Source organism: Peromyscus californicus, unplaced genomic scaffold (assembly GCF_007827085.1).
Source record: "Peromyscus californicus insignis strain IS unplaced genomic scaffold, ASM782708v3 Scaffold_8__1_contigs__length_139910024, whole genome shotgun sequence".
NCBI classification, from domain to species: Eukaryota; Metazoa; Chordata; class Mammalia; order Rodentia; family Cricetidae; genus Peromyscus; species Peromyscus californicus.
In genome coordinates, this window is record NW_026294606.1 from 116,432,347 (window position 1) to 116,445,939 (window position 13,593).

Genomic DNA, 13,593 nt, shown 5'->3' on the forward strand with positions numbered 1-13,593 from the left:
GGCTCACACTCTTGTGATTGGGGAAGACGAATTTGGAACCTGTTTGCTTGATCTTACTCACAGAGCAAACACCCCTGACCTAACCTGGGGACCTTTTCTTCCAGGTTGAGATCACTACCCTCTTACAGAGGGTTTCCCAACCCAGGACCACCCCAGCTCCCTGGGAGCTTAATCTCAGAGGAGACTAACCTTCCCATCCTCCCTGCCCCTGGGTCCCCCAAAGTTCACTACCACCACATGGAAAATTTGCTTTAAGAAACCCTGTCCCTTGGGGCCGGAGAGATGGTTCAATAGTTAAGAGCACTGTCTGTTCTTCCAGAGGACTCAGGTTCAATTCCCAGCACCCACAGGGTAGCTCACAACTGCTAACTCCAGTTCTAGGGTACCCAACACCCTCACACAGACATATATGCAGGCAAAACACCAATGTACATGAAATACAAATAAATAAATGATTTATTTAAAAAAAGAAAGAAAGATAGAAATCCTGCCCCGGCAATGACCAGTTAAGGTAAACTCACTGACCCTCTCCTGCACCCCTAAGCCCAGTACCCCCCCCCCCCGTTTCCATCGGATGAACCCAGGGTTTCAGCCCCCACTTCTCACTTTCTTTTGTGTTTCTTCACAGTCCATGTTACCAGCTGTCACATTTTATATCCGTTTGCTAAACTGCTTCTTGTAGGCCACCCCCACACTAGAATGTGATGACTTGTTCATTTATATAGCCTTAGCAACTAGTGCAATGCCTAAAATATAAGTGCTAAACCATTATATGATGGATGAATGAGCAAATGAGACACAGCACCTGTCTCCAAACGCTCTCCGTCTGGCAGCTGAGCCAGACAGGGACAGTCAGTTACAAGACGGAGAAGTAACTTCTGCTGTGGGGAAAGGGGTGGAGAGAAACCTCCATCCAGACTGGAGGTCAGGGACTTCTCTGCCCGGGCCTGGGCTGGAGGGGCCTGGGGATGGACCGAGCTGAGATGCTAAGGATATATAGCCATCATTCCACAAACGAAAGCCATCGGGGAGAATGTCCCAGAAAAAAAAGACCAGCCCAAAGATGAGAAGGATGCTCTCTGGAAATAAAAGTTGTTTGGTGTGGCAAGATTGAGGAAGGGAAACTGGGCTGGAGAGGGGTCACAGGTCAGACCTCCCTGTGCTCCCAAGATCCACTGATAGTTTGGTGGTGATGACTTCAGCTGTGGAGAGAACATGCTGAGGCTGCAGGGCAGGAGGTTTCCTCTGGCTTCTGGGGAGGGAAAGGGGCCTGTAAAGTGGTTCTGTCCAGACGGGGGCTGGTTCCGAGCGGGTTGATGATGCAGTGGGGCCAGTTGGGGGTTTCTGCTGGTGGAAGAGCATGCTGAGCGGGCTGTGTGAGTGGGCTCAGTTGACGGGCAGAGGAGCTGCTCAGTTGGTATTGGTTATGGTGATCTGAAAGATGAAGAGCCCAAACCCTAGACTCCTAAGCCAATACTTTTTAATTAGGGTTGGATTTAGCAAAAATAAAAATAGATATATGGGACATGAGGCCGAATTTGAATTTCAGATAAACGAGTAACTTTTTAGTATAAGCATGTCTTCCAAAGTGAAATTCCTTTGCACTGTCTGAAATTCTCTTTTCAAGAGCCATCATGCACCCACACTGCCCAGGGCCTTCCTGACCTCCCACACTGTCAGCTCTTTACCGAGTGCCCCCTCAGAGCCCTTACTCTGAGCAGCGTCCCCAAACTCCATCCCAGACCCTTCTGCCTTCCTGCCGGTCTGGAAGTCCAGAAGCTGGTCCACCACCTAGGCTGAATCTGCTGGGGAGACTGAAGGACAGTTGGAGTCGACCTGACAGCCCGTACCTCCTCTGTCCAACCCAACTCCACATCTCCACTGGGGTATTTACATGAAGCGCTACCCCAGAGCCTGGGCCTCAGTGAGGCTCAGAGCCACAGGCTTAGGGCTGTCATTGTGGCCACATCCTTCTTTGGGTGACTCTGGTTTCCTGGTTCTGAGAGGCCAGGTCCTGGGCTCAAGCAAGGCCCTGCTTCACCCCCCAACCCCCCACCGAGTTGTCCAAAGATCCCCCAGCACCTTTGTTAGCATGGAGACCCAGCCCAAGGATCTTCATGCTGGCCTAACCATGGGGACCTGGTGGAGGATATTGCCTGAACCCAGAGTGGGAAAGAGGCCTTCCCTGAGGTACACCTGGGGAGGCTTCATGGAAGATGTGATAAATGGACCAATGGCGGACTCAGAGACTGGGAGTGGAGATATGGCTAGCCTGTGGTTTCCTGGAATATCCCTGGCACAGTCGGGGCCAGAAGGGCTGAGCAAGGTCCTCCTCCAAGAAAAGTCAAGGAGAAGGCCACAGAATAGGAATGGAAGGATATGCCTAAGGAGGAGCTGTGCGGTCACACAGCGCCAGCCTGGGACCTCCCCAGCCTGCCTCCATTGAAACTGTTGACAACAGTAACAGGGATTGAAGAGATGGTTTAGTACATAAAAGCATTTGTGCGCAGGCACAAGGACCTGAGTTCACATCCCAGCACCTGTGTAAAAAGCCAAGTGTGTCACATGAGCCTGTCACCCCAGCACTGATGTGTTGGTGTGTCAGGGGTGAAAGTAGAGGACCGCCGGGGTTGCCGGCCATCAGCCCAGCTCCATGGTCAGTGAGAAACCCTGTCTCAAGGGAATAAGGCAAAGAGTCATAGAACAGAACACTCAACGTCCTTCTCTGGCTCCGGTACACATGTGCAAGGATGCTGCACCAGTACACACATGTGCACATATAACACACACACACAATAATAATAATAATAATAACAACAATAATAATAATGGTAATATACATCTCATAATAGCAGTAAACGTTTACTGAGGCCTCATGTAGTAAGACTGAAGTGGATTTTCTCTTTTACTGACTCTCCCAAAGAGTTCCTACTGTTGTATACCTGCTGAAGATGGAGAAACTAAGGCACAAAGAGGTTGGAGGACTTGCCCACAGCCACAGACCGGGCATCTGAGTGGAGGCAGCCTGGTCCAGAGCCTGTCACACACTCATCAGCCAGTGAGGAGCTAAGTACATGATTACCCAGAAACACCCAGAAAGGCAGAAGACCCCCTGGGAGGATGGAGTCATGATTACCCAGAAATGCCCAGAAAGGCAGAGGACCCCCACCCCCCATGCCAGGAGGATGTCATCCAACTCTGATTCCCTTTTTGTGGTTCAAGGACATTGTGTGTCTGATGGAGAATCTACCCCAACCAGCTGCTCTGGTGTTAGGAGTGCCTGGGCACAAACCCCTAAATGTGACCTTGTTCAGCTGCACAGTGAAAGACGATGGATGTGTGAAAGCCAAAGGCATTGGAGGTCCCAGACTCTCTTACTGGTCGATGGGCCCTCAGACAGGTAACAGCTGCATTTCCAGGGGCAATTTTGGAGCTAATGCCTTGGCGCACAAGCCAACAGTGCCCCCTACTGTCCATCCTGGGGAAAGCACGGACTGTCTCCCACCTGGTCTGACAGGCAGGCAGGTCTAAAGCAGCGCAGATTCTCTCCCATTGTGGGCCGAGTTTGTAGATTTTGAACACACACCCTCATGTCCACCAGGAAAATCCGGTCCTACACAATGATTTAGGAGCTAGAGCCCTCGAGCCCAGCTGGCTCTGTTTCAGGGAAGAGACAGAGGCCTGGCTTTGGCTGCTGGTCTACACCACCTGTGGGGGCTAAGGAGGGGGAAGGGCTGGATTTCTTGGCCTTTGGAAAGATAGAAAGTTGAAGTCGTCATCAGTTGGGACTGACAGAAGGAAGAGTGGCCCCAGGCATAGGCCACGACAGTGTGAGTATCTGTAAGTGCTGAGCAGGTGTGGTCCAGTCGGGCTTAGCCTCCTGGCTCGCAGGCCTGTGCTCTGTCCATAGTCTGGCCAATGGAACTGCACTCAGGTATGAAGGACCAGGACAAGGATCCACGCGCTGTCTTCTGCCCTAGGTAATTCTGAGAGGTGAAAAGGATCCCTGGGAGGGTACAGCGGACTCTGGTGTTCCACAACCAGCCCACCGCCTTCCCTGGACGAGCCAGGGCTGTGGGCTGCTGGGAGTAGGAGAGGCTGAGGCTGCAGGCTGGGAGCTGGATTAGTGTGTCATCTGGGAGGAGCTGACTGCCTCCTTCTCTGCCTTGGCTTTGCATCTGAGTAATGCCTCTGTGAGCAGAACCACAGGAAGAGGAAGAAACCTGCAAGACAGGCTGGTCAGTGAGAACGTCACCAGAACCCAACAACTTCCTGTCGTTGGGGGGTAGAGGGACAGACCCAGAGGGCACCTTCATGCAGTTCAGAGGCAAGCCTCTCCTCTGGGCAGATGTGTCCCCAGACCAGTTAAAATGGAGCTGTGGGCTCAGTCATCATGCACCCCTTGACCTAGAGACCCCCAATGACTAGCCCCTCCCAGCGCCTACCGCCCTGCAAGCTCCTGCAGCCTACCATAGAGCGAGTTGAAGATGGTGAAGAGGAAGAGCTGAGGCAGCAAGAAGACACTGATGGAGAAGAAGGCCAGGGCCCAGGTGGTGCCCAGTAGCACAGTGAGGCCCAGCACCAAGACAGTGTCCCGATAGGCCCAGGGTCTCAGTGCCTTCTCCCGAGCCCGGAGCCTACACAAGATCCACAGAGCCCAGGCTAGCACCACCAGGTTGAACAGAGATGTTAGGCCACCATAGCCCATGACCAGGACCCTGTGTACCATGGGACTGCTCACCCAGCACCTGCAGGAGAGGAGAGAGGGCCAGGATTAGCATGACCCCAAGACCTGCACGAGGCCAAGTGCCTTGGGAGCCTTGGGACCGACTCTTATCCATGCCTGGTCTCGCTGGCCCAGTGATTGTAACTTGCCTGATAGTTCATATGCCCAAGCCCCTCGCCCAGCTTCCCATCAGCCACCACAACAGGATCATCCGGCACCTCCACCCACTCACTGAAGTGCCTCCTTTCAGCCACAGAGCCTCAAGCCTCCTCCCCTCACTCTGCTGCCTCAGCTCCTCCATGCCAACCTGACCAATGTCCTAGTAGATCACTGGCCTGGGCTCTCACTCTGGAAGCTTCCTCTTCCGTTCTACCCACCATCATTATCTTGTCATCACCTTTGTGCAATGGGACACGCCTCCCTAGACATTTCCCCACGGAGAACTGAGCAGTTTGTGAAGCACAACCCCTGGTTTGGTGGGTAGATGATCTAGTATGAAAGAGCTGTGGAGCAGATGAGCCGTAGGGAAATCCCACAGAAGGCACTGAACCTGGGGGTGCCTGCTGGGCCCTGACTTGGGCCTAGGCCCTCCAAGAGGCCTTGGGCTTTTCCTGTCTAGGACACCTTCAAGACAGGTGCTAATCTTTGCTTAGGTCAGAGCATGCCCTAAGGTCATGGGTTATCCCAGGCGCTCCTCATTACAGACCAGGGGCAGGCACCTAACCATCTCCATCCCACAGTTAAGGCTTCTGCTCAGGAGCTCAGGCTGGCTGGGGCAAGGGTGGGACTTGAAGCCCCTTGGTCTGGGCCCTGAGTCTGAGTTCCTGTCACAATCATGTATCTAGATACCCCCTCCTGGGGCCCTGACACTGGAGTCATGGTGTCTTTGAACACCATTTATAAGAGCCATGCGCATTGGTAACTAGCATTATGCGTCCTCTGCTTTTGCTGCTACAGAATGTTCTAGCATGAAGGCTCTGCCACTGCTTGCTACTCCAGCATCCCTGCTACGTGACCAGACTGTGTTTGAAGAGTGCTTTTTAAAACGTCATTTTAAGGGTTGGGTCAGTGGTAGAGTGCTTGCCTAGCAAGTGCAAGGCCCTGGGTTTGATCCTCAGCTAAAACAAACAAAAAAACCCATCATTTTAGTTTAGGGATGCAGATAGATGAAAGATGGGTAGATAGGTAAGTAGATGATAGAAAGACAGATACATACATACATGCATGCACGGATAGATAGATGATAGATAGGTAGGTAGGTAGATAGATAGATAGATAGATAGATAGACAGAGATAGATAGATAGATAGATAGATAGATAGATAGATAGATAGATAATAGATAGGTGGATAGATAGATGAATAGATAGATAGACAGATAGAGAGATAGATGGATGGATACATAGATGATAGAGTTCTATGAGTTTTTAATGGAAGATAAAAGTCACCAAAGCGGGATAACAATCTCCTGAAGGACAGAAAGGGGTAAGAAATGCAGGGACGCTGGTTCATAGTGCGAAGGTTCCCATTTGTCCACTGCTGTGTTCCTGTCTTGGGGACGTGACAATTAAGCTCTTCTGTCCCCACTGTACATGATATAATGAGATATATCTCTAAAGGGGCTCACCCCTCAGCAATATCTATGCCACTTCCCACTCTTCCCCAAACTCCCAGTGACAGTCGTGAGTTGGAGCTGGACAATGTCTCGGGGACTACTCTGGAGCTGCTGGCAGGCCAAGTCCCAGCTTTCAGTTGATAGCCTTGGATGTCATGGAAGAGTTCTTGAGCTGTCTGTGCCTCAGTTGCCCTATTGTGACATAGGGCTGGCAGTGGGGCTGAGCCCTCACTGTGAGCATTGAACATGCTCATCCACCAAGCCTGTTCCCATGAGCCCTTAGCCATCCTGAGCTGTCATGGTGGCTGGACTGCCAGCTCTCCAGATGGCTTCATGAGGGTCTTATTCATTATTTTATTTATTGTTGTTATATGTGCATGGTGTGTGGGAGTGTAAGCATGCATGCCATGATACACACAGATGTGGGGGTCAAAGGACAGCTTCGGGGAGTTCGTTTTCTCCCTCCACCATAGGTTCTGGGGATAGAACTCAGGTTGTAAGTTTGGGCCTTTACCCACGAGTGGTCTCACTCACCCTCTACAGGGGTCTCCTCCACCACTGTAGCGTACCCACCTGTTGGAAGTGTTTTATCGTAATAATAATCTTGATGTCCTTGAATGCAGAAAGCCACAGCAGAGTTTGTCTTCCTCTCTGCTGCCTCCCCCCGCCCCCAGGCCCTGTCGAACCCCCTTAGCGTTACCCATGTATCCATCCATCCCCCAGGTCCCACACCAGCAGCATGGGAGTGCTGGCAGTGTCCTGTGCTCTGTGCAAGGAAGAGCTAAGCTGAGCCTGCCAGCTACAGAAGGTGGCCTGAAGACACAGCAGTCAGGTGCCAGCTGAGCTTAGCAGCTCTGGTGCCTGCACTGGGTAAAACCACAGAACCAACCATGTGGCCATGTGATATATGGCCAAGTGTTGCCAGGACCTCCTAAATCAGTGGTTCTCAGTCTGTGGGTCTGAACCCCCACAGCGGTGACATATCTGATATCTACATTACAATTCATAACAGTAGCAAAATAGCAGTTATGAAGCAGCAACGAAAATAATTCTGTGGTTGGGGGTCACCACACCATGAGGAACCGTATTGAAGGGCTGCAGCATTAGGAAGGTTGAGAGCCACTATAACTGGTTCTGGAGGCTCAGCAAGTATTGGTGTCCACTCTATGGCTTCCTAGTCCATCAGCACAGAGCAGGCATCCACTCCTGCAGAGACCTCAGGGACATGGAAAGGGTGAGAAGAACCCATGGGGATCCTCCCCCCTCCCAAACCATGGCTCCCTCTCTGGCCCTCAGCCATCACTTCACCCTAGAAAGCCCAGGCCCGCATGGCCCCTTTATCTCACCAGGCACTCACATGGACACATTCTGGAAGGCTGTGCCGTTTTCCTGGCTATTGAAGAAAGAGATCACACAGGGCCCGTACACTGAGCTCTTGACCACCAGAAGAAACAGCACCAGGAGGGCGGGAAACCCTGAGGGGCGAGACAAAGACAGGAAGCCCCGAGATGAGCTGGCTCTGGTCCTCTGCCCCGCTGGCTGACGGAGGAGGGGATGCACGCTGTGCTGAGCTGCAGCCGCACGCACACGAGAGCCGGCTTCAGAGCCAGCTTAGCGGTCAGTGAAATTCCAGAGCTGAGCAGCAGCAGCAGCGGTGGTGGTCACCTGGGAGGTGGCAGGGAGCGAACAGGAGGTGGGGGTGGCCGGGGAACTTGAGAGGAAATAGAGATAATAACAAGATGGACTAAGGTGGTGCAGGTGTCCGTGGTGGTGCTGCTGTGGCAAAGGGGAGGGGGGAGGGGATGGTGGTGGGGTGCAGTGAAGGTGAGGAAGGTGATGGGGATGAAGGAGGTGGGGTGCTGGGGATGGGAGTAAAGGCAGGTGTGGGTGGTAGAGGCAGGGACCTGGTGGTGGTGACAGTGGGAACAGGGGGCCGGGGGGTGCTGAGAGTGGAGGTGATGAGGGTCCCAATAGCAGTAATGATGGTGTTGGAAACGCAGATAGGAAGGTGACGGTATGCAGGAGCAATGGTGGTGTCGGGGGTGGAGGGGATGGTGGAGCTGATGCCATGGATGGAGAGGGAGTTAGAGATGCTGGAGAGAGCTTAGTAACGTTGAAAGGGATGGTGAGTGTTGACGGGGATGGTAGCTCATGCTCCTGCAGTTGTGGTCACTGGGACAGGAAGGAGGACTTGGGCTTAGCACCCTGGACTCGGGCAAGTGAGACAGGTGTCCCTTACCCCAGCCCAGCACGCAGAGCTTGAGCAGGTATCGGTGGATGTAGACATTGTAGACGCGCCCCAGGAGAAGGTAGAGGTTGAAGCCTTCGATGGCCATCCAGGTAAGGCAGCTGAGCAGTGCGTAGTGTAGGGTGGCAGCCAGCACCAGGCAGACCGACCTGGGCACTGGGAGCGGGGCCATCTGGGAGCTCAGAAGGAAGGTGACATTCAGGAGCAGAACAGAGCCGTGCAGGTTCACGTGGATGCGTGAGATGGAGTCACTTTGCTTCCTGTGGGTGGGATATCACTCAGTGCCACGGCCTGGCTCACAGATGCACAGTGATGGGGGAACTGAAGCTAACGGGGAGAGACGCAGTAGCTGCCACAGTGTTAGGATGGCATATGCTCTGTGACCCTTCCCTCTGAGTAACCCACCTGCCCCGGAAAGCTGGAGCAAGACACGAAGCGGCAGTAGGGTGGGGGGGCTGGGCAAGGCAGGAGTTACCTGGAGTGGGCATGCAGGAGTATGGCGAGCAGGGAGGCCACAATGGAGATGCTGCAGCCCACCAGGGAGATGTACTCAAGGGGCACCTGTAGTTCAGCGGGCACCGGGTCTGCAGAGAGCTGCTACAGGGCAAAAGGAGATAAGGGCCTGAAGCTTAGAAATGCCCAGCTCTCTCTGGGCACCACCAGAAAAGTCTCCCAGACCTCAGTTCCAAGTTCCTTCCCCACAGCCCAGCCCCTCCTGCCTTGAATGAAGCCATAGCCTGCACTGTGGCTCTTGTAACCCACAACGCCCTGAAAGCACTCCATGCACATAGGCGGGGTGCCCTTCTCCCACTCTATGGATAGGCACAAGTCTGGGCTGAGACTCGGTAAGGGAGGCTCTTGAATTCCACTGGTCTGAAAGCCAGCAAGGCGTGAGCCTGAAGGTTTCTGGCAGCTGTGTTATTATCCCCTAGGGCATCCCAGCTGAGGGCCAAGCCAGGATGGAGCGAGCATAGTGGAGGGACAGAGATGGAATCCTGTCTTAGTGTGATCTAGACCCTGGATCAAGCCATGCCTGAAGCATAACAGACTTTTAAAGGAAAGCAGGTCCCTAAATTGACTTGTGTGACTTAATCATGGGAGAGTTGGGCTCACCACCCTTTACGTTGTCTTCAGCCTTGCTCCTGCACCACCTCTCAGGGGCTCCCGAAGCTCCCATTCCCCTCACTCAAGGCGAATGCCCGCATACCATGAGAACCGCGAAGTAGGTGAGGTGGTGGCAGTGGCAGAGAACCTGAGAGGGTGAGGGCTGCTCTGTAGAACAGCCCTCGGGGCTCCAGGCCCCCCAGCTGCGCTCGGCGGCTCCCTCCTTCCAGAAAACACAGGTTACTGTGTACCCTTCCTGAAATGAGATGTGAGTCAGTCCAGGGGTGCGGGACAACATCCCATGTTAGGGGCTGGGAGCCTGGGGCCCAAGGGAGATTCAACTGCACCACTGTCAACATTTTGTGGGTGCTGGCTGGGTTTTGGCAATCCCAGATGCCAGCCCCACCTTCACCACAAGTTCTCAGTGTTCTGGACAAGTGGGCAAGTTTCTCTGAGCCTCAGCGTATTCATCTGCAAAATGGACCCTGCATATCCAAGTCACAAGGTTAGCAGAAGCACAGAAGGCCACTCAGCCTTCGGGGTGGGGGTGGCAGTGGTGGTCCTTCATGTGGCAGGTCTTCTATAAGCCACTGTTTGCTGCCTCCTCACAGACCCATCACAGGAGACTCATTTGCAGCCAAACCCTATGATGGAGGCAAGGGGTCTGACGCAGACACACTATGGAAAGCGGCAGAGGAGGGAGAGACAGAAGGAGGCCTTAGGGGACATGGACTGAACGGAAGTGGAACAGGACACTCATTCCAAAGGGAAGGGCGATGGCAAAGCTCCGAAGGCAGGAGGGAGGGTCGCCGAGAAGATGAGAATGAAGCCTTCCTGAGAGACTGAGGCGGACGGAGCCAGAACACAGACTCTGGACTTCTTCACAGGGAGGCAGGCAGGCCGGGGACCCAGAAGCAGCAGCATCGGGACTCGCGTCTCCCGGATACTCTTCTCTGTTCCGGCATCAGCACCGGCACTACCCCACCCCATGTGACCCAGCCTGACAAATCCACACATCTCGTCCTCCTGGACACAGCCTGCTTCAGTCAGTCAGACCTTTCGGAGCCCTGGTTTGCACTGGGGGGAAGAACCTTAGACGCCAACCCAGTGTCTTCAGTATCCATCTTCCCACAGGAAGGAAAGCCAAGGAAAACATTGTTGAGACTAGAGAAGACGGAACTCTGACAGTATTATGTCTGTGCCTGGATCCAGCCATACCTGAAGGTGGAACTCCCCTGAACATTCCATTGATAGGAACACATAAATCCCCTTTAGAGCTTAAGCTGGCTTTCTAGCACTAGCAACTGGAAAAAAAAAAATCATGACAAAATTCTTTCTTCGCAGAAATTTTCGAAGAACAGATTTAAAGTTGTTTCCCATATGGTGCCACGATTTTCAGTTTGGTCAAACCAGGGTTGACGGGAAAGCTTCAGGGGCTGGGGTGGAGGTGGGCCCAACAGTACCAGACTTTGGTTGTGCCAGAAGCTGATGTTGACCGGCTTCTGAAGGTTGTTCACGGGCCTGTGATCCAGCTGGGCCCCCAGGACATAGTTATTGAGCAGGGATGAGTTACTGTCATCCTGGAAGGGCAGGAGAAAAGAGGCTAAGTAGAGGGGAGCCGGAGAGAGCCCGTGTGAGATCAGAATTCTCATCCCAGCCCCTCCTCCCTGTCGCCTTGAGTCAAGCTTCTGGGCAGGCCAGTGAAGGATTATCTAGATCAGGTTAGACAGGCCTGTGCACCCTTGCCCACCATGATGGACTGCATCCTCAAACTATGGGCCAACAAATTCTTCCCTAAGTTGCTTTTGTCTCTCCCTAAAGCAGGTAGGGAAAGTGGGTCCCAGAGTGGCGGTGACCAGCTACGGTTGCACAGTGAGTTGGTCCCCCCTTCCAGCCCGACCTGCGACACAGAACCCCCCTTAGCCAGCCTCTGCTGACCTGGAAGAGGTCTGCGGTGAAGAAGTAGATGCAGACGAGCCGGAGCTCGGCAGGCCCGGACGTCACACAGGCCTCCTTGGTCAGCTCAGCCGGAAACTGCATGGCGTGTGGGGCCCAGGCCTGGGGATGGCAGCAGATGGGCTGAAGCCTAGTGGTCAGAGATTATGGATCCAGTCCCAACACCTTTGGGCTCCCTCCCCATTAAACAGTACCAGGCCTCACTTGAGCCCCCACTTTCTGACAGCACCCCCTCCCAGTCCTCCCCCCCATCTTCATTCCCTGAGGACAGAACCACCCCAGCGCATACACACACACACACACACACACACACACACACACACACACACACACCCCCGCACTGGCCAAGCATCCTGCCCTATTAACACCAGAGTCTTAAAAGGACAGAGGTGGTCCTGGCTGCCACCAGCCCCAGGGACCTGCCCCCCACCTGCCTCCAAGCAAAATCAGGATGAAGGCCCTGACCACGAGGAATCATGGAGTACCTCCTCTGTCTGCTCTCCGCGGAGGAAAGCAGAAGAGGCAACTCCCAGCTGGTCAGGGCAGAGCGTGGACAGGGGACTAGGGCACCAGGCAGTGGGGGAAGATCTTAACCATAAGCCCCTGCAGGACTTCCCTGGCTGCCTCTGACCTGGGAGGCATTTGTCAGGGTGGCACTGGACAGGGAGAGGCCAGGAAAGTTGCAACCCAGCTTGAAGACCAGAGACTGGATAGAGTTTGTCTGCAGCGTCAAGTTGTGCCCGCGGAAGCTGGCGTTGAGCAGCATCTCCTCCAGGCGATGGATATGCCTGGGACTGGGCAGCAGTGGGGGAGGAGCTTGAGACAGCCTGGGGGTGGGGCCTCCCACCCCCACCCAGCCCTCCCACCGTTACATCTCTACTCCCCAAACCCCCAACCCACCCTGTGTAACCCATATCCCCAGCCCACGTCTTAGAGCCCCTGCCTAGGAAATGCATGGACCCATTTGACTCATAACACTTCATCAAGGGTCCTCACTAGACAATAAACTCTGGGAGGGCTATGGCAAGCCTCTCTTGAAACTCCAGACCCTGGTACCAGGCACACAGTGAGCACTCACACAGTGGGTACTCACACAGTGGGCACTCAGTCACCACAAACTGAATATGTGTATGGCTGAGGGTACACCTGACTCACCTCACTCTGGAAGACAAGGTCCGGCCAAAGGGCTGCTCAAGGCGCTTCATCAGGTGCAGTAGCTCTGACAGTGTTTCTGTGGACAGTGGGACTCAGGCCTTGAGCCAGCTTCTCAGCACTCCTCCCCCAAGAAGCCATCACCTACCTGCTGGGGTACTTTGAGCAGCCAGAAGACACAGGCAGACGAAAAGGGACCTGTGTGCATCCATGTCCTCGGCTGGTATCCTCTTGGCCTTGGAGAGGGGATACCATGGTCAGTACCTCTACCTTCTAGATATTTGTGTAACCCCCCCAGCTTTCCTCTCCTCCTCCTCCTCCTCCTCCTTGTTCTTCTTCTTCGTTGTTGTTGAGATAGGATCTTCTGTAGCCCAGGCTGGCCTCAAACTTGCTAAGTAGCTGAGGGAGACCTTGAACTTCTGATCCTCCTGCTCCTTCCCCACAAGGTGATGAGATTGCAAAACTCATCACAACACCCACAAGTACTGAGGATCAAACCCAGGGCCCGGTGCAAGCTAGGCAAGCCAACTCCACCCCTAACCCAGGACGGTCAGCTTCTCCACTACTTCTCCAACTCCTTCATAAGAAAACTCAGGCAGAGGCCAGAGTCTGTCTTGGCTTGAAGATGGCTGAAGCCAAGTGTCCTTGACCCCAGAAAGTTTGACCACTGAGTATAGCTGCCATTAGCTGCTAAGCCAGAGAGTCTCCCTGAGGGTTCCCCGCCTCAGTGGGTTGGGGGTGGAGTACTACTGAGAGCAAGCAAGGCATAATTCTGACCCATCTGTTGACAGACC

At 53.8% G+C, this 13,593-nt stretch overlaps 1 protein-coding gene across 1 annotated transcript; it reads right to left on the bottom strand.

The window, feature by feature from the left end:
* Nucleotides 1-586: 586 nt before the first annotated feature.
* Nucleotides 587-13,011, bottom strand: Adgrg5 (adhesion G protein-coupled receptor G5). Its single transcript, XM_052729088.1, is given in 12 exon segments — nt 587-4,173; nt 4,176-4,223; nt 4,471-4,748; nt 7,697-7,814; nt 8,579-8,847; nt 9,063-9,184; nt 9,795-9,947; nt 11,155-11,271; nt 11,630-11,749; nt 12,279-12,435; nt 12,803-12,878; nt 12,948-13,011. Coding segments are annotated over 12 exon segments (1,572 nt in total). The 3' UTR covers nt 587-4,123.
* Between the last annotated feature and the right edge of the window lie 582 nt (nt 13,012-13,593).